Source organism: Nomascus leucogenys, chromosome 11, assembly GCF_006542625.1.
Source record: "Nomascus leucogenys isolate Asia chromosome 11, Asia_NLE_v1, whole genome shotgun sequence".
Classification (NCBI taxonomy): Eukaryota; Metazoa; Chordata; class Mammalia; order Primates; family Hylobatidae; genus Nomascus; species Nomascus leucogenys.
Window position 1 is genome coordinate 44961537 of NC_044391.1, and position 17665 is coordinate 44979201.

Consider the following 17665-nt stretch of genomic DNA (forward strand, 5'->3'; position numbering starts at 1 on the left):
CTCGAACTCCTGACCTTAAGCGACCCACCCACCTCGGCCTCCCAAAGTGCTGGGATTACAGGTGTGAGCCACCATGCCCGGCCCATTTTAATATTTTTAAAAAGAAGCAGGGTCTCGCTCTGTCACCCAGGCTGGAGTGCAGTGGCGCTATCATAGCTCACTACAACCTCTGCCTCCCAGACTCAGGTGATCCTCCTGCCTCAGCCTCCAGAGTAGCTAGAACTGCAGGTGCCCACGACTAGACCCAGCTAAAGATCCTGCAGCTCTGACAAGCTCCCAGCTGATGCTGATCCTGCTGGTTGGTCCAGGGACCACACTTTGAGGAGCAAAGTGCTACAGGACAAATAGCCTGGTTCCTTCAACAAATACATTTGTCGGGGGGCGGGGCGGGGGGGGGAAGAAGAAGAAATGGAGGTGGAAATCTACATATGAAATGAAACTCAAGGTACAGAGCAACCAGCTGAAATATATGACCGTGGGTCGAGCGTGGTGGTGCACGCCTGTAATCCCAGCATGTTTTATATTCTGGGATTACATGGGAGGTGGAGGTGGGTGAATTGTTTGAGGTCAGGAGTTCAAGACCGGCCTGGGCAACATGGCAAAACACCCTCTCTACAAAAAACACAAAAATTAGCCAGGTGTGGTAGTGCGTGTCTGTGGTCCCAGCTACTTTGGGAGGCTGAGGTGGGAGGATTGTTTGATCCCAGGAGGTTGAGGCTGCAGTAAGCCAAGATTGTACCACAGTGCACCAGCCTGGGTGACAGAATGAGACCCTGTCTTAATAAATTAAAATAAATAAGTAAATAAATAAATAAGGCTGAGTGCGGTTGGCACCACTGTGCACCAGCCTGGGTGACGGAGCAAGACTCTGTCTTAATAAATTAAAATAAATAATTAAATAAATAAGGTTGAGCACGCTGGCTCACACTGTAATCCCACCACTTTGGGAGGCCAAGGCGGGAGGGTCACTTGAGTCCAGGAGTTCAAGACCAGGCTGGGCAATATAGCCAGACCCCGTCTCTACTAAAAATACAAAAATTAGTCTGGGTGTGGTGGCGCATGCCTGTAATCCCACCTACTTAGGAGGCTTGAGCCTGGGAGGCGAAGGTTGCAGTGAGCCAAGACTGTGCCACTGCACTCCAGACTGGGTAACAGCGTGAGACATTGTCTCAAAAAATAAAAATAAAAATAAATAATAAATAAAATAAAATATATGACCCTACTTAGATTCTGATTCAAACAAAGAAATGGTAAAATGACATTTTGGGGACAACCAGAGAAATCTGAACACAAACTGGATATTTGATGATATTTAGAAACTATTTTTTTTTCTTTTAGGTGATAGTGGTATTGTGGTTACGCTCTTTAAGACCATCCTTATCTTTTAAAGCCACATACTGAAAACAGAGGAAACTATCTGATGTTTGCAATTTCCTTCAAAATTATCCAGCGGGTGTGGAAGGGAAGTAGATATAAAAAGATGAAACAAGCCAGGTGCAGTGGCTTATACCTGTCATCCCAGCACTTTGGGAGGCTGAGGCAGGAGGATTGCTTGAGCCCAAGAGTTCGAGACCAGCCTGGGCAACATAGCAAGATCCTGTCTCCACTAAAACTTAAAAAAAGTTAGCCAGGCATGGTGGTGCACACCTGTAGTCCCAGCTACTCAGGAGGCTGAGGCAGGAGGATCACTTGAGCCTGGGAGGCAGAGGTTGCAGTGAGTTGAGATTGTGCCACTGCACTCCAGCCTGGGTGACAGAGGGAGACTATCTCTCAAAAAACAAATAAAAAAGATGAAACAAGACTGGCTGTGAGTGGGTGACAGTTGAAGCTGTGTGACAGGGGCATGGCAGTTCATTATACTATTCCATTCTTGTATATGTTTTTAATTCTCCATTTAACATAAAGCTTTAGCCAGGAGCAGTGGCTCACGCCTGCAATCCCAGCACTTTGGGAGGCTGAGGCAGAAGAATTGCTTGAGACCAGGAGTCTGAGACCAGCCTGGGCAACATAGTGAGACCCCGTCTGTACAATAAATACAAAAAAAATTAGCTGGGCGTGGTGGTACATGCCTGTGTTCCCAGCTATTCAAGAGGCTGAAGTGGGATGATCGCTTGAGCCCAGGAAGGTCATGGCTGCAGTGAGCTGTGATCTCACCATGGCACTCCAGCCTGGGTAACAGAGCGAAACCCTGTCTCAAAAAATAAAAATAAAAAATAAGCCGGGCACAGTGACTCACACCTGTAATCCCAGCATTTTGGGAGGCCAAGGTGGGGAGATCGCTTGAGCCCGGGAGTGAGAGACCAGCCTGGGCAATATGGAGAAAACCCGTCTCTACAAAAAATACACACAAAAAATCAGCTAGTCAAAGTGGTGCATGCCTATAGTCCCAGCTACTTAGGAAGCTGAGATAGAAGGATTGCTTGAGCCTGGGAAGTTGAGGCTGCAGTCAGCTGTGATCACACCACTGCACTCCAGCCTGGGGGACAGAGTGAGGCCCTGTCTCAAAATAAATAAAATAAAATGCAATAAAATTTCATAGCCAACAATGGATGCCAAAAAATTAAAATAAAGTTGCACAAACCCACCTTAGATAGATTAATGGATAGGTAGGTTAATATGTGATAAAGCCAATATCTACAACATTGATAGTAGATTCCGGGTGGGGGGTACAGGGTGTTATCTATGTAGCTCCTTCAATTTTGCTGTATGATTGAAATTTTTCAGAATAAAATGTTGAAAAGGAAAAGGCCACCTTAGGATTCTGGCCCATCCTAGCATGTTCCCTGGTTGGAGAGAAGTTGGTGACTAATGTCACCCAGCTCAAGAAGGAATAGAGACCTCTTTCCAAGGTCAAGGCTGGACTCTGGCTGGGTGCGGTGGCTCACGCCTGTAATCCCAGCACTTTGGGAGGCCAAGGTGGGTGGACCACTTGAGGTCAGCAGTTTGAGACCAGCCTGGCCAACATAGCGAAACCTCTTCTCTACTAAAAACATAAAACTTAGCTGGCTGTTGTGGCGCACGCCTGTAATCCCAGCTACTCAGGAGGCTGAGGCAGGAGAATCCCTCTAACCCAGGAGGCGAAGGTTGCAGTGAGCCAAGATCGTGTCATTGCACTCCAGTCTGGGCAACAGAGTGAGATTCTGTATCTCCTCCAGTCTGGGCCTTAGTTTCATGGAAGTTTCAACAAGGTGGTCTCCCAGCGACCTCTTGAGGACAGCCTAGGAGCTGTTTTTATTCCATCTCTGAGGTCTGGCCTCAGGGGACATCTATAAGGGCTGTCTTGGGATGCTGGGACATGAGGATGCTCTCACTAAGTTGCTGTGGCCTGGACTCACCTGGAAAAAGGTGTTGCTCTCTTTGCCATTGGCTGTAAAGGTCATTAAGCCAGTGGCCAAGTCCACCAAGCACCCAATGACAAGGTCCGTGTGGCTGATCCGGCCCTGCTGCCCAGGACTCACAAAGTCCCCGCCCCACACCATGTAGCAGTTGCTGCACTTGAGGCTGCAGGAGACAGAAGCGGTCACTGCACTCCTCATGTGAGTGGCTCTGGACCCTGGACACCCCCTTCCCCAAGCTCCCGGAAACACACGACCTCTGAGTCCCATCTCCAAACGCCCACCCCTTGCAGACCTGAGCACTGAACCCCTCGCCCCAGACACCGAGCTCTTCGGAGCTGGGATTCCTAGCGGCTGGTGCAGTGGGGAGTCAGGATGGGGGTGGGGGTCTGAAGGGAGGGAAAGGAAGGGAAGCAGGAGGAGAGAGAATGAGATGACAGAGAAGGAGAAGGGTGAGGTGAAACAGCATGAGAAGGAAAAGGAGAAAATGGAATAGGAGAAACGCATAAAGAGGAGGACGAGGAGAAGAAAAATACCAGGGCAGGAAGAGAGGGGGAAAAAAGAGAAGGAGGGAAGCTTCCGAGCTGGATGGCCAGTGCCCCAGAGCATCCTCCCACTCCAGAAGGCTCCCAGGTCCCACAACCAGGCAGCCACAGAGCTGGTGTTGGGAGCTCCCACTGCCTCCTGACCTCCCCACCCTCCACCTCCCACCTCCCAACAGCCCCGGCACCTGCTGTGGACGTTGCCTTGTTCATCCCCCATGGTCACCGTCACGACCCGGACCTTGCTGAGGTCGAAGCTCATGTCATGCTGATGGTAGTCAGGGGTGACCCAGCCCACCCACACGCAGCTGGGCTCCTGTCCGGCAAAGACCCTCACGGAGTAATAGTACTGGCGACACAAGGAGGGGAACCAGTGGTCAGTCTGGAAGTCTGGGGACTCAGGCTCCCTGGGACGCGAAATTGGTTTCCCTGGACTGTCAGGTCCTCTGGGAGTTTAACAGGAACTTGTTGGATCTGAGTCCCCCACCCCCGGTTATGTCTGTTTCTGTGTCAATTTGTGCAATTCTAGATTTAGGAGTCCCTTGGGAATATTGTGTGACAGCGCCATATTTGGGTTCCTCCCAGGTTACAGTAGACTGACAAATAAATAATTGCAGGCCAGGCATGGTGGCTCACGCCTGTAATCCCAGCACTTTGGGAGGCGGAGGCAGGTGGATCACCTGAGGTCAGGAGTTTGACCAGCCTGACCAATATGGTGAAACTCTATCTGTACTAAAAGTGCAAAAATTAGCCGGGCGTGGTGGTGGGCACGGCTAATTTTTGTAGTACCAGGTACTTGGGAGGCTGAGGCAGGAGAATCAATTGAAGCTGGGAGGCAGAGGTTGCAGTGAGCTGAGATTGCACCACTGCACTCCAGCCTGGGTGACAGAGTGAGACTCCATCTCGAAATAAATAAATACAAAAAATAAGTAAATAATTGCTCACAAATAGCACTGACTGTGCTAAGGTCTTTTTCTTCTTTCCTTCTTCTTCATTTTATTTATTTATTTATTTATTTTTTTGAGTTGCGGTCTCCCTCTGTCATCCAGGCTGGAGTGCAGAGGCACCATCATAGCTCACTGCAACCTCAAATTCCTGGATTGAAGTGACCCTCTCACCTTGGCCTCCCAACGTTCTGGGACTACAGGTGTGAGCCACCATGCCAGGCCTGTTCTAAGGTCTTTATGCAGATGAACTCACTTCATCCTCCATATCAGGTAGGTATAATTTTTACCCCCAATTTACTGATGGAAAACCATAGCACCTCCATAGGAGAGAAGGCGTAGAGCGGCAAAATGACTTTTGCCCAAGTGGCACTCAGTCGGCCCACGATCCTAACCTCCAGGCCAGGGATCCCCAACCCCAGGCTGTGGGCTGGTACCGGGATCCAAGCCACCTAGGGTGAGTACTCCTTGTAAGAATCTATAGCCGGGTGCGGTGGCTCACTCCTGTAATCCCAGTACTTTGGAAGTCTGAGGCAGGAGGATCATTTGAGGTTGGGGATTTGAGACCAACCTGGCCAACATGGTGAAACCCCGTTTCTACCAAAAATACAAAAATTAGGCCAGGCACAGTGGCTCATGCCTGTAATCCCAGCACTTTGGGAGACCGAGGCAGGCAGATCACGAGGTCAGGAGTTCAAGACCAGCCTGGCCAATATGGTGAAACCCTGTTTCTACTAAAAATACAAAAATTAGCCAGGCATGGTGGTGTGTGCCTATAGTCCCAGCTACTCAGGAGGCTGAGGCAGAAGAATTGCTTGAACCCGGGAGGCAGAGGTTGCAGTAAGCTGAGATTGCGCCACTGCACTCCAGCCTGGGCGACAGACCGAGACTCTGCCTCAAAAAAACAAAAAACAAAAATTAGCTGGGCATGGTGGCAGGAGCCTGTTATCCCAGCTGCTCAGGAGGCTGAGGCAGGAGAATCTCGTCTGAACCCAGGAGACAGAGGTTGCAATGAGCCGAGATCACACCACTGCACTCCAGACTGGGCAACAGAACAAGACTCCATCTCAAAAAAAAAAAAAAAGGAATCTCTGCCTGATGATCCAAGATGGAACATTTCATCCTAAAACCATCCCTCCCCGCATCCCTGGTCCATGGAAAAATTGTCTTCCACAAAATTGATCCCTGGTGCCAAAATAGTTAGGGAGCACTGTACTAGGCTGTCTGTCTATGAAATATTTTGGATTTGGGGAACCCCAAAACTATATTAAGACAATTATGAATTTTTGTTCCCAGTAATATATTAGAGTAGGTATTACATTGAGGGTATTGTGTTTATATGAGTGAGCCCAAATGTTGTAGTCTATATTGGCTTATATCATGGCTTTGGGGATCCCCGGGAGTTATATCAGTGGGGATATAAATAAATAAATTAGCTCCTTGTCAGAGCTACAGCTCTACTGTACCCCCTGCCGTTTGTGGGCCACTAGCTATATGGATTTAGGGGTTCAAATGATTAAATCCGTGTGTGCCATATTTTGTGAGTTTCTAGTGTGTACTGGGGAGTCCCCAGTGTAAGGTGGGCAGTTACTGGGGACTGTCACACTAAACTTGGAAATTCAGGAGTGCCTATGCTATGAGGGGGGACCCCAAAATTGAGGGTTCCTGGTCCACACCGTGGTGGTGTTGAGGATGATCTCGGGGTCATCGCGGTTGTCTGCAGGCACCACGTCATGAGGGAGTCGGGGCAGCGTGGGGGTGGCCGGTGGCTGGGTCATCATGGCGACCTTTTTGGCCTTGAATAAGAAGCTGGTGGTGGGAGGAGAGGCGCCATGAGAACCAGCTTTTAAGCCCAGCCTTACCACCACAATATTCATGCCCCCCCACATCCAGCTTGGATACACTCTGCTTCTAATACCCCAGGTCTTGCCTCTAGAAGGCGGATTCCCACCCATCCCAGCCTAATCCATTCTGGAAGTGCCATGCTCTGCGCTTGTGGATGCTGAGTTACCCAAATTAAAGGCGCCTTCTGGGAATACGGAGGTCCCCACTGGGGTATATGGGGGTCCCCCTAAGTCAGCATTTCCCACATGCATTTCTCATATAGGTGCTAAATGCACTTGGAAAAGGACAATTCTTCATCGTGTGGCACTGTTTTGTACACTGCAAGGCAGGTGGAACCCTGGGGCCCCCGCTCAGCAGCAGCAGCCCTTCCTAAACTGTAATGACCACAAAGACTCCATCATTTCCAAACATCCACCAAGAGACACAATGGGTTTTCAATCCCATTGAAAACCACTGCCATTGTATGGCTCACCTGAGGTCAGGAATTCAAGACCAGCCTGGCCAACATGGTGAAACCCTGTATCTACCAAAAATACAAAAATTAGCTGGGTGTGGTGGTGCACACCTGTAGTCCCAGATACTCAGGAGGCTGAGGCAGTAGAATCGCTTGAACCCGGGAGGCGGAGATTGCGGAGAGCCGAGATCATGCCATTGCACTCCAGCCTAGGCAACAGAGCGAGACTCCACCTCAAAAAAATAAAAAGGAGCCGGGCGTGGTAGCTCATGCCTGTAATCCCAGCACTTTGGGAGGCTGAGGTGGGTGGATAACCTGAGGTCAGGAGTTTGAGACCAGCCTGGCCAACATGGCAAAACCCCATCTCTACTAAAAATACAAAAATTAGCCGGGCATGGCGGCGCGTAGCTGTAATCCCAGCTCCTCAGGAGGCTGAGGCAGAAGAATCGCTTGAACCCGGGAGGCGGAGGTTGCAGTGAGCTGATTGCGCCATTGCACTCCCGCCTGGGCGACAGAGACTCCTCCTCGAAAAAAAAGATAGAAAGAGAAAAAGGAAACCACTGCCATTGTAGGGAAAAAGCAGATTTAGTACCTTCTCAGAATCTCCCTTCAAGTTAGATTTCGGGGGGTACATTTGTGACACAGAAAGGATCCCCATTTAGAAGACCACTGGGTGTTCACTGGGAAACCTTAGGGTGCAGTAAACTCTCCTAGGAAGATACTGAAGTCCCTTTTAGTGTCCACGGATGATAAGGTCCATTGGGCGAAGCCCTTTGGGGCCCTCCAGGTACTCAAGGATAATAGAGTTCTCCATATAGATACTAGGGTACCCAATTATGTATTTTTGGGGACATTGGGGCATCCCAGGAAAATAATGGGGTTCATTGGACACATGATAGGATCTCTCGATATTCTTACACCACTTAGCATACATGGGGCTACTTTGGGGTACAATGGGGGTTTCTCAGGTTACTGTGGTTGCCTACTTGGGGGTCCCAAGGCAGCCCCCAATCCCCACTCTGGGTCCCTCTCGACTCACCCTCTCTTCTTGTTCTTCTCGGTGGTGGCGTCCTTCTCATTCTCCGCCCTGACGGGCTGCACCTCTCCCCCCGCCTGCGGGGTGCCCCCGGGGGCGCCCTCCTTTGCAGTCCCTTCTTTGCCGTTCTCAGCCTCGCCCCAGCCCCCAGCTGAGCGGCGCAGGTTTTCGTAGTCAGGGTCGGGTTCCGCCGCCCGGGCCTCGTCCTCGGCGGGGGGCTGCAGGCCGGGAGGTGCCAGCGGGGTGGCCCCTGCGGTGCAGCGGAAGTGCTGGTGGAACTGGACTGGGAGGCTCAGCCGCAGGAAGACCATCTCCACCAGGCTGTTCTGCGAGCCCCAGGTGCGGTGGGTCAGGCGCAGGCAGGGGGGCGTGTCCACAGTGCCGTCCACTCGGGATACCTGGGGTGGCAGGGAATACAGCACTGAGCTGGGCAGCAGGCTAGGCCAGGCCATTGGTTCCACACCTGGTCACACACGGAGCCACCATTAGGCCATAGTGCACCTGTGTGGGAATTAGTCAAGGGCGCCCCCTCCTGCAGGCGGATGAAGCTCCCGGCCGGGTACACCGCTGGGCCCTGGGGTGCTTGCAGCCCTCTGCAACATTTCTCTGAGCGTCGTGTACAGTAGCAGCCCCGGACACATACTGGAATCACTTGGGCTAACTTCCAAAACCTACCTACATCCATCCAACCATCTATTCTGTCATTCTGTAACCAGTAACCAGGCAGCTCAACTTCAATGCTTTTTCGTTTCTGAGACACAGTCTTGCTCTGTCGCCCAGGCTGGAGTGCAGTAGCAGGATCTCGGCTCACTGCAACCTCTGCCTACAGGGTTCAAATGATTCTTGTGTCTCAGCCTCCTGAAAATTTGCCCCAAAACTGTGCCTACAAGATTCTTTGTTCTCAGACTTTTTTTTTTTTTTTCCAGACAAGAGTCTCACTCTGTCACCCAGGCTGGAGTGCAATGGTGTGATCTTGGCTCACTGCAACCTCTGCCTCCTGGGTTCAAGCATGAGCAACATGTCTGGCTAATTTTTGTATTTTTGGTAGAGATGGGGTTTCACCATGTTGCCCAGGCTGGTCTCGACCTCCTGAGTTCATGTGATCCGCCTGCCTCAGTCTCCCAAAGTGCTAGGATTACAGGCGTGAGCCACCGCCCCCAGCCAAGTTCCCCCTTTTTAAACCCTTGCTTTCCCCCCCCAAATTTGAAGTGGTTGCTTTGGATGGGAATGCGGTCACTTCTCCATGACTAGTTTTGGTGAAGAAAGTCATTTTCTTTCTACCAGACCTCACTCTTGTTAATTGGACTCTGTAACTGATGAGCAACTGAACCTGTGTTCAGTTACAATTCCACAAATAGCGACCGGGCGCGGTGGCTCATGCCTGTAATCCCAGCACTTTGGGAGGCTGAGGCGGGCTGATCACCTGAGGTCAGGAGTTTGAGACCAGCCTGGCCAACATGGTGAAACCTCGTCTCTACTAAAAATACAAAAAATTAGCCAGGCGTGGTGGCACGTGCCTGTAATTCCAGCTACTAAAGAGACTGACGCAAAAGAATCGCTTGAACCTGGGAGGCAGAGGTTGTGGGGAGCTGAGATCTTGCCACTGGACTCCAGCCTGGGTGACAGAGTGAGACCCTGTCTCAAAAAACAAAAACCGAAAACAATGGAGTCTCAAAAGTCTTCTAGACACTCGGTAAACAATGAAAGTCGTTCTCTTTCATGCCCCTCCTCACGTTGACCTCTCCAAGGACCAGTTTGCCAAGATGAACCTAGGTACTCCTTGCCAGCCAATGAATTTGCCCCAAAACTGTACATACAAGATTCTTTGTTCTCAGAATCTTTTTTTTTTTTTTTTTTTTGAGACGGAGTCTCGCTGTCACCCAGGCTGGAGTGCAATCTTGGCTGACTGCAACTTTTGCCTCCTGGGTTCAAGCGATTCTCCTGCCTCAGCCTCCCGAGTAACTGGGATTATAGGCGCCCGGCACCATGCCTGGCTAATTTTTTGTATTTTTAGTAGAGACAGGGTTTCACTATGTTGGCCAGGCTGGTCTCAAACTCCTGACCTCAGGAGAGCCACCAACATCGGCCTCCCAAAATACTGGGATTACAGGCGTGAGCCACAGAGCCCAGCCTGTTCTCAGACTCTTTAGGGGTCTTTTTTCTCTCCTCTTTCCCCCCTCTGTCTTATAAATCTGGTTTCTGCCTTCACTCTTTTTTTCTTAGAGACAGGTCTTGCTCTGTCACCTGGGCTGGAGTGCAGTGGTGCAACCATGGCTCACTGCAGCCTCGAAATCTTGGGCTCAAACAATCGTCCCACTTCAGCCTCCCAAGTGGCTGGGACCACAGGCACATACCACCATGCCCAGATAATTTTGTTTATTCTGTGTAGAGACAGGGTTTTGCTATGTTGCCCAGGCTGGTCTTGAATTCCTAGGCTCAAGTGATCCTCCCACCTTGGCTTCCCAAAGTGCTGAGATTACAGGCATGAGCCACCGCATCCAACCAGCCTTTGCTCTTTGGCAATAGTCTACTGACTGATCTCCCTCCTGTGATTTGCATTCAAAGTAACTAACAATGTCTCTGAGTTATTCTTTCATAGTAACCAATTTCCCAACTTAGCATACCACAGATCTGCTCTGCCTGTTCTTGAACTTTCTGTGAATGGAATCCCACAGCCTGTGCTCTCTTGTCTCCGGCTTCTTCTACTCGATGTTATGTCTGAGATTCGTCCACATGGCTGTGTGTATTTCCATGTATTCACTCTCACTGCCGTGTAGCATGCTGTGCCTTGGGTTGGGGACATCTGGTAGTGGCAGGTGTCAGGAACTCTGCGTCCACTCCGCAGTACTGCCCCATCCCAGCCACCTCTAGGATCCTTCTGACTCCACTATCGCCTCCTACAATCCACTGCCAATAGGGACCTTTCCAAAACTCAGACCTCAGCTGGACGTTCCCATACTTAAAACTCCTTTTGCAGAGTCCTTTTGTTTTGTTTTGTTTTGTTATGTTTTGTTTTGTTTTGTTTTGTTTTGTTGAGATAGGGTCTCGCTCTGTCACCCAGGCTGGAGTGCAGTGGTGCAATCTCAGCTTACTGCAACCTCCACCTCCTGGGTTCAAGTGATTCTCCTACCTCAGCCTCTTGAGTAGCTGGGACTACAGGCACCTGCCACCACACCAGTTAATTTTGGGGGGGGGGGTATTTTTAGTAGAGACGGGTTTTTGCCATATTGGCCAGGCTCGTCTTGAACTTCTGGGCTCAAGTGATCTGCCCACCTTGGCCTCCCAAAGTGCTGGGATTACAGGCATGAGCCACCATGCCCAGCTTTTTTTTTTTTTTTTTTTTTCAGTGAGACAGGGTCCTCTCTGTCACTCAGGCTGGAGTGCAGTCATGTAATCAGCTTACTGCAGCCTCGACCTCCTGAGCTCAGAGGATCCTCCTGCCTCAGTTTGCCGAGTAGCTGGGACACCAGGCGTGTGCCACAGCACCCAGCTAAGTTTTAAAAATTATTTATTAAAAAAAATTTTTTTTTGAGATAGGGTCTTGCTCTGTCTCTTAGGCTGGAGTGCAGTGGTGTGAACACAGCTCACTGTAGCCTTTAACTTTTTTTTTTTTTTTTTGAGATGGAGTTTCGCTCTCCCTGCCCAGGCTGGAGTGCAATGGCGCGATCTTGGCTCACTGCAACCTCCATCTCCCGTATTCAAGCGAGTCTCCTGCCTCAGCCCCCTAAGTAGCTGGAATGACAGGCATGTTCCACATCTGGCTAATTCACTGCAGCCTTGACCTCTTGGAATCAAGCAATCCTCCAGTCTCAACCTCCTGAGTAGCTAGGGCTATATGTGCATACTACACACCTGGCTATTTTTTTTTATTTTTTGTAGAGATGGGGTCTCCCTGTGTTGCCAAGGCTGGTCTTGAACTCCTGGGCTCAAGGGATCCTCCTGCCTCAGCCTCCCTAAGTGCTAGGATTACAGGCATGAGCTACCATGCCTAGACTTAATTTTTTTTTTATTTTTAGAGATGGAGTTTTGCTTGTTGCCCAGGCAGGGTTTCCCTTATTTTATAGGTGAGGCACCTGGACCTCAGGAAGCTGTGGTTTGCCAAATTTACGCCCCGAGTCATATAGCCCGTGAGCCCATCACCCTGACACTTGCTTCCATGTGGTTTGTGTGCTAACATGGAGGGAAAAGAGAAACTCAAGGAAGAGCACTGTGGAAGGAAGGAGCTTTGGAGGCAGACGAGAAGGCATTGAGGGGGCTCAGTCCTTACCTCATAGTGAGGGTGTTCAAGGGGCACTGGCTCAAACTGGGGCAGGCCTTTGCTGAACCAGGTGGTGACTGGGCGCTGCATGTTGATGGCAAATGGCTCGAAGCCTTCCTGGAGGCCACAGATGGCAAAGAACCTCAGAGAGCTCACGTCCTGGCCCAGGTTCAGATGACCCACCTGGCCAGGTCCCAAGCTGCAGACGGGCAGGAAGCCTGGTGGGAGGGGATGGATGGGCAGGGGTGAGGGCAGGTGGGCAGGGCAGGGGGAGCCAAGGGGAGGAGGTAGGGATGGGAGAGCTGGAGGCAGAAGGGCAGTGCAGGGTCGGGAGAGACAGAGGAAAACAAGAAAGGGCATGTGAAGGGGTCTCAGCCCTCACCGTCCCCAGTCTCAATCTCCCGGAAGGCTGTTTCGGAGCCTGAGTCAGACATGAGGACCTCGCCATTGAGGGTGAAGATAATGGTGTTCTCTGTGAGGTCGATCATACAGCCAACGACATCGCCCGGCTGCCAGGGGCGCCCAAATGGTTCACTGCCCAAGTGCCAGCGCTGGCCCTGTGAGGAAGGCCAGAGAAGACATGGTGTGGGGAGACACACAGAGAAATGGAGAGATAAGGAAGCAGGGAGGGAGAGATAAATGAAGACAGACATTCGAGGTGTCAGGTTCAGGGCAGGTGGTATGGAAGAGGAGTCACCCCACGGTGTCTCCATCTTTCCTCACATTTGCATCCATGATCACAGGAATTTTTCTCCCCACTAATCTCTGTGTCTCCCTTCTGCCTGGGTTCTCTGCTGTTGCCATAGCTAGCGTTATGCAGACCACCAAAGTGGTAGTGGGGGGCTGGAAGCAGCAGTAAGTAGAGGGATGGAAAGGAAAAATGAACCTATCAGTGTCCCCCATACAGATCCATATATGCTTATATACATGAACAAAATAGATGAGTGGCTAATGAGACAGATGGATGGCTGAGAAATTGGGTACATGGCTGGACAGAAGAATGATTGGAAAGTTGAGAGTCTACCTGGGTTGATACAGAGAAAGAAGAAAGTGTAAGTAGGTGCAAGGATAGAAAAATGGATGACAGATAGAGGGAGGAAGGGAAGGATGGTTGTATAAATGGTTGTTGGATGGGCAGACGGTTATTGGATGGATGGATGGACAGTTGGCTGGAAGAATGGATGGATGGTTGGTTGGATGGATGAGGGATGAATGGATGATGGATGGATGGCTGAATGCATGGATGGATGCATGGTTGGCTGGTCAGATGGATAGATGATGGATGGATGGATGGATGATGGGACTATATGTGCATGCTACCTTGCCTGGCTAATTTTTTTATTTTTTGTAGAGATGGGGTCTCCCTATGTCGGCTGGATGAATGGATGGTTGGTTAGCTGGATGGATGGTTGGATGGATGGATGGATGGATGGATGGATGGATGGATGGATGGATTGTTGGTTGGATAGATGGATGTCTGATGGATGGATGGATGGATGGATGGATGAATCATTGGTTGAATGGATGGATAGATGGGTGGATGAGTGGTACAGTAGATGCATGAAGTGGGGACAGAGTGAGGCACAGACAGAGGCAGAGCCAGAGTAGACAAGCTGTGGGAGAGACCACAGGACCTGGCAGAATATTGCCCAGGGAGGTACCCACGCGGTGCCCATTGAAGACATAGGCCAGCTCATCAGCTCCCAGCTCTACATCAGGCCTCAGCTCGGGCCTCGCCCAGCCCACTCGCATCTCGCCTGTGGTGACTGCTTCAAACTCGAAGTACCAGCGGCCACTTTGCACTGCATAGGATTTCTCTGCCCGGAAGATGCGCACCCGGTCGCAACGAGACTGGTTCTCCACCTGACCTATAAATGAGGCCAGGCAGTCAGAGAGGCTGGGGAAGAAGTGGATCCCAAGACATCGAGAAGTTGGTAGAAGACGGGCTTTGGGGGACAGTAAGGGCTTTGGGGAACTGTTAGAAGAGGGTCAATTTCTTGGAGTTAGAGGAGAATTGGGGAACCTCAGAAAAGTCAGAGAGAGGTAGGGACCTATTGAGAGAAACCCCTATCTCTGTAGCAGTCAGAGTTCTCAGAAAACAGGGATATTGGCAGAGACACAGAAGGAAAAAGCCAGGTCAGTGAGCTGGTCATAGTTATGGTTAAGGGTCAAGATTAGGGTTGATTAGAATCAAGAATTGAGACCAGGATTGGAGGGTCAGAGCCAGGGCTATGGAAGGGATGGAAATTCAGGCTGGGGCCAAGAGTTGAGAAACTGAAGGTTGGGGACCATGCCCAGGGTTTGGGGTCAAGGCTGGGATTGGAAGCCAGTGATAGGTCAGGGGTCAGGTTAGGGGTAGGGGTGACAGGCTCTCTAAGCCCTTGGTTGGGTGCCTTCATGTGGTAGCTACAGTTCAGAGATTAGTGATTAGGGGTCAAAGCTAGAGGTCAGGAATTAGAGTCAAAGGTGGGGTTGGCACTCATTGGGTTCCTAGGCTGATGGCTCTGGGTTGCAGTCATAGCCCAGGCAGGGCTGGAGTCAGGTCAAGGGAAGTGGTTCTATCAGGTTCCGAGTTGGAACTGGGGTAAGGGTCAGAGTTTCGGGGAGGGGTCATTCCTTTCTGACCTCCTGGTCAGTCTGCTCAATGTGATAGATACAGCCCATTTGGGCCGGGCACGGTGGCTCACGCCTGCAATCCCAGCACTTTGGGAGGCCGAGACGGGTGGATCACGAGGTCAGGAGATCGAGACCATCCTGACTAACATGGTGAAACCCCGTCTCTACTAAAAATACAAAAAATTAGCCGGGCGTGGTGGCCGGCGCCTGTAATCCCAGCTACTCAGAAGGCTGAGGCGGGAGAATGGTGTGAACCCAGGAGGCGGAGCTTGCAGTGAGCAGAGATCACGCCACTGCACTCCAGCCTGGGGACAGAGCAAGACTCCGTCCCGCCCCCCCCCCCAAAAAAATATATATATATATAGCTCATTTGGGGGCTGAGTCAGGTCAGAGATCAGGGGTCGGGGCTGGGGTCAGAGTTGGCGTAGGAGTCGGGGCCGGGGCCGGGGGTGAGCACTCACTGGGCTCCTGGTCAGGAGGCTCGATGTTGTAGCCATAGCCCAGGAGGGTGCGCACAGCCTGGCAGAGGCTGTCCCGGTTGCTGCGCTTGGTGGCCTCATCCAGCAGGCGGTACGGCACGAGCCGAGGGTTTCGGCGCGCTGGGATGTCCTGCACCGCGCTGTAGCTCCAGCCCTGCCCCACACGGTCTCGGGCCCATACATTGTGCCCATTTTCTGCCAGACGGTCCACCAGTGTTGTCTGCGCCGGCGTCAGCCGTACGTGGCTCAGGTCTAGCGGAGCCGGCTTGTACCCATTGCTCATCATATACCTGCGGGCATGGTAGGGCTCTGTGGGACGAGGCCCTCACCTCCACTTCCAGGCTCTGCACTATGTGGGATCCCTGACTGCTGACCCTTGTCCCAGCTTCGGCATTTCTGACCTTTGATAATATTGCAGTTCTATGAAATTTTAGAATAAGCTTTGAGATCCCCGGCTTCTGACCCTAGGATCCTGGGCCCCTAGCAAGGGCTTTGACATCAATGACCTCTAGCCCCCTTTGTCTTGACTTTGGGACCCCTATCTCTAACCCCGGAACTCTCTCGGACCTCTCACCACTAACTTTGAGGTTTTTCTCTCTCTTTTTTTTTTTTTTTTTTTGATACGGAGTTTCACTCTTGTTGCCCAGGCTGGAGTGCAATGGCATGATCTCGGCTCACTGCAACCTCCACCTCCTGGGTTCAAGCGATTCTCCTGCCTCAGCCTCCGGAGTAGCAAGGATTACAGGCATGTGCCACCACGCTGGCTAATTTTGTATTTTTAGTAGAGAGTGGGTTTCACCATGTTGGTCAGGCTGGTCTTGAACTCCTGACCTCAGGTGATCCACCCGCCTCGGCCTCCCAAAGTGCTGGGATTACAGGTGTGAGCGACTGAGCCCGGCTCTTTTTGTTTTCTTGAGGTTGTTGTCTCGTTCTGTCACCCAGGCTGGAGAGCGGTGGTGCGATCATGGCTCACTGCAGCCTCAAACTCCTGGGCTCAAGCAATTCTCCCATCTCAACCTCCCAAGTTGCTGGAACTACAGGCACGTCCCACCACCATGTCCTGCTAATTTTTAAATTTTTTGTAGAGGGGTCTCGCCATGTTGCCTAGGCTGGTCTTGAACTGGGCTCAAGTGATCTTCCTGCCTCAACCTCCCAAAGTGCTGGGATTACAGGTGTGAGCCACCTCACCCAGCCCACTTTAAGGTTTCTTACTCTGATCCCAGGCCTCATCGTCCCCAAACTCCTGGGTCTGTAGTCCTTGACCTCTGAACTCAGGACCTGTAACTGCTCACCTGTAATTTCAGGATCCCTTACTTATACGACTCCAACAACCTCCAGATGCTCACCTCTTACCATTGGCCCCTTACCCCTTACGTGGACATGTGACCTCTGCTCTCATTTTCCCTGACTCTAGGCAGACCCTGAGCCTGGATCCTGGACTCATACTCTCTCTCTCTCTCTCTCTCTCTCAACTCCTCAATCCTGGACATTCACCTCTGACCCCAGAGCCCTGACCCTATGACCTTCACCCTAACCCAAGGCTCCTTCCTCTCTAACCTCAGCCTCCCCACAAGACCCCTTGACCTCCCTAGCCCTTAGCACAGCATCCCCAGCCCCCAGTCCATCCCCAGACAGGACCTGGCCGCCCACACTCACGTCTTGGGGAGTTTTGTCTTCTTCAGGTTGTCCTCCGCCTTCTCATCCGCCATGCCCACATGGCAGCCCAGAGCCAGCAGAGTCCTGGGGGTGGGGGAGCGGAGGCGACAGGTCACACCCCTCGGAGCTCCCTGCCTCGTCTCCTCCCACGGCCTCAGGGTCTCCAGCTCCCTCTACCTCTGCTGCTTCAGTGTCTGGGGCGCTCTGGCCCTGTCTCTCTTGATCCTGGCCTCAGGCTTCATGACTTCTGTCTTTCCCTGCATCTTTGTCTGTATAACTGACTATGTCTGTCTTTTCCTGTCTGCCGCTTTCTCCTGTCTCCCTGTCTCTTTCTGCATCTCTCTCTCTTTCCATCCCTGCCTTTTCTCTCTCTTTCTGCCTCTGTCCCTTTCTTGCTCCCTGTTTGCTTTTTTTTTTTTTTCTGAAACGGCGTCTCGCTCTGTCGCCTGGGCAGGAGTGCAGTAGCATGATCTCGGCTTGCTGCAACCTCTGCCTCCCAG

General features: G+C 51.4%; 1 protein-coding gene across 1 annotated transcript in view; it reads right to left on the bottom strand.

The window, feature by feature from the left end:
* The window catches only part of LOC100592793 (ryanodine receptor 1), a 137751-nt gene that overhangs the window by 90737 nt on the left and 29349 nt on the right, over window positions 1–17665 (bottom strand). Inside the window, exons 24-32 of the mRNA XM_030822220.1 lie at window positions 17166–17249; window positions 15492–15799; window positions 14080–14282; window positions 12797–12971; window positions 12424–12632; window positions 8160–8554; window positions 6498–6630; window positions 4066–4226; window positions 3336–3501 (exon numbers count right to left, since the gene is read on the bottom strand). Coding sequence (XP_030678080.1) covers window positions 3336–3501; window positions 4066–4226; window positions 6498–6630; window positions 8160–8554; window positions 12424–12632; window positions 12797–12971; window positions 14080–14282; window positions 15492–15799; window positions 17166–17249 — 1834 coding nt within the window. The remainder of the gene's footprint in view (window positions 1–3335; window positions 3502–4065; window positions 4227–6497; window positions 6631–8159; window positions 8555–12423; window positions 12633–12796; window positions 12972–14079; window positions 14283–15491; window positions 15800–17165; window positions 17250–17665) is intronic.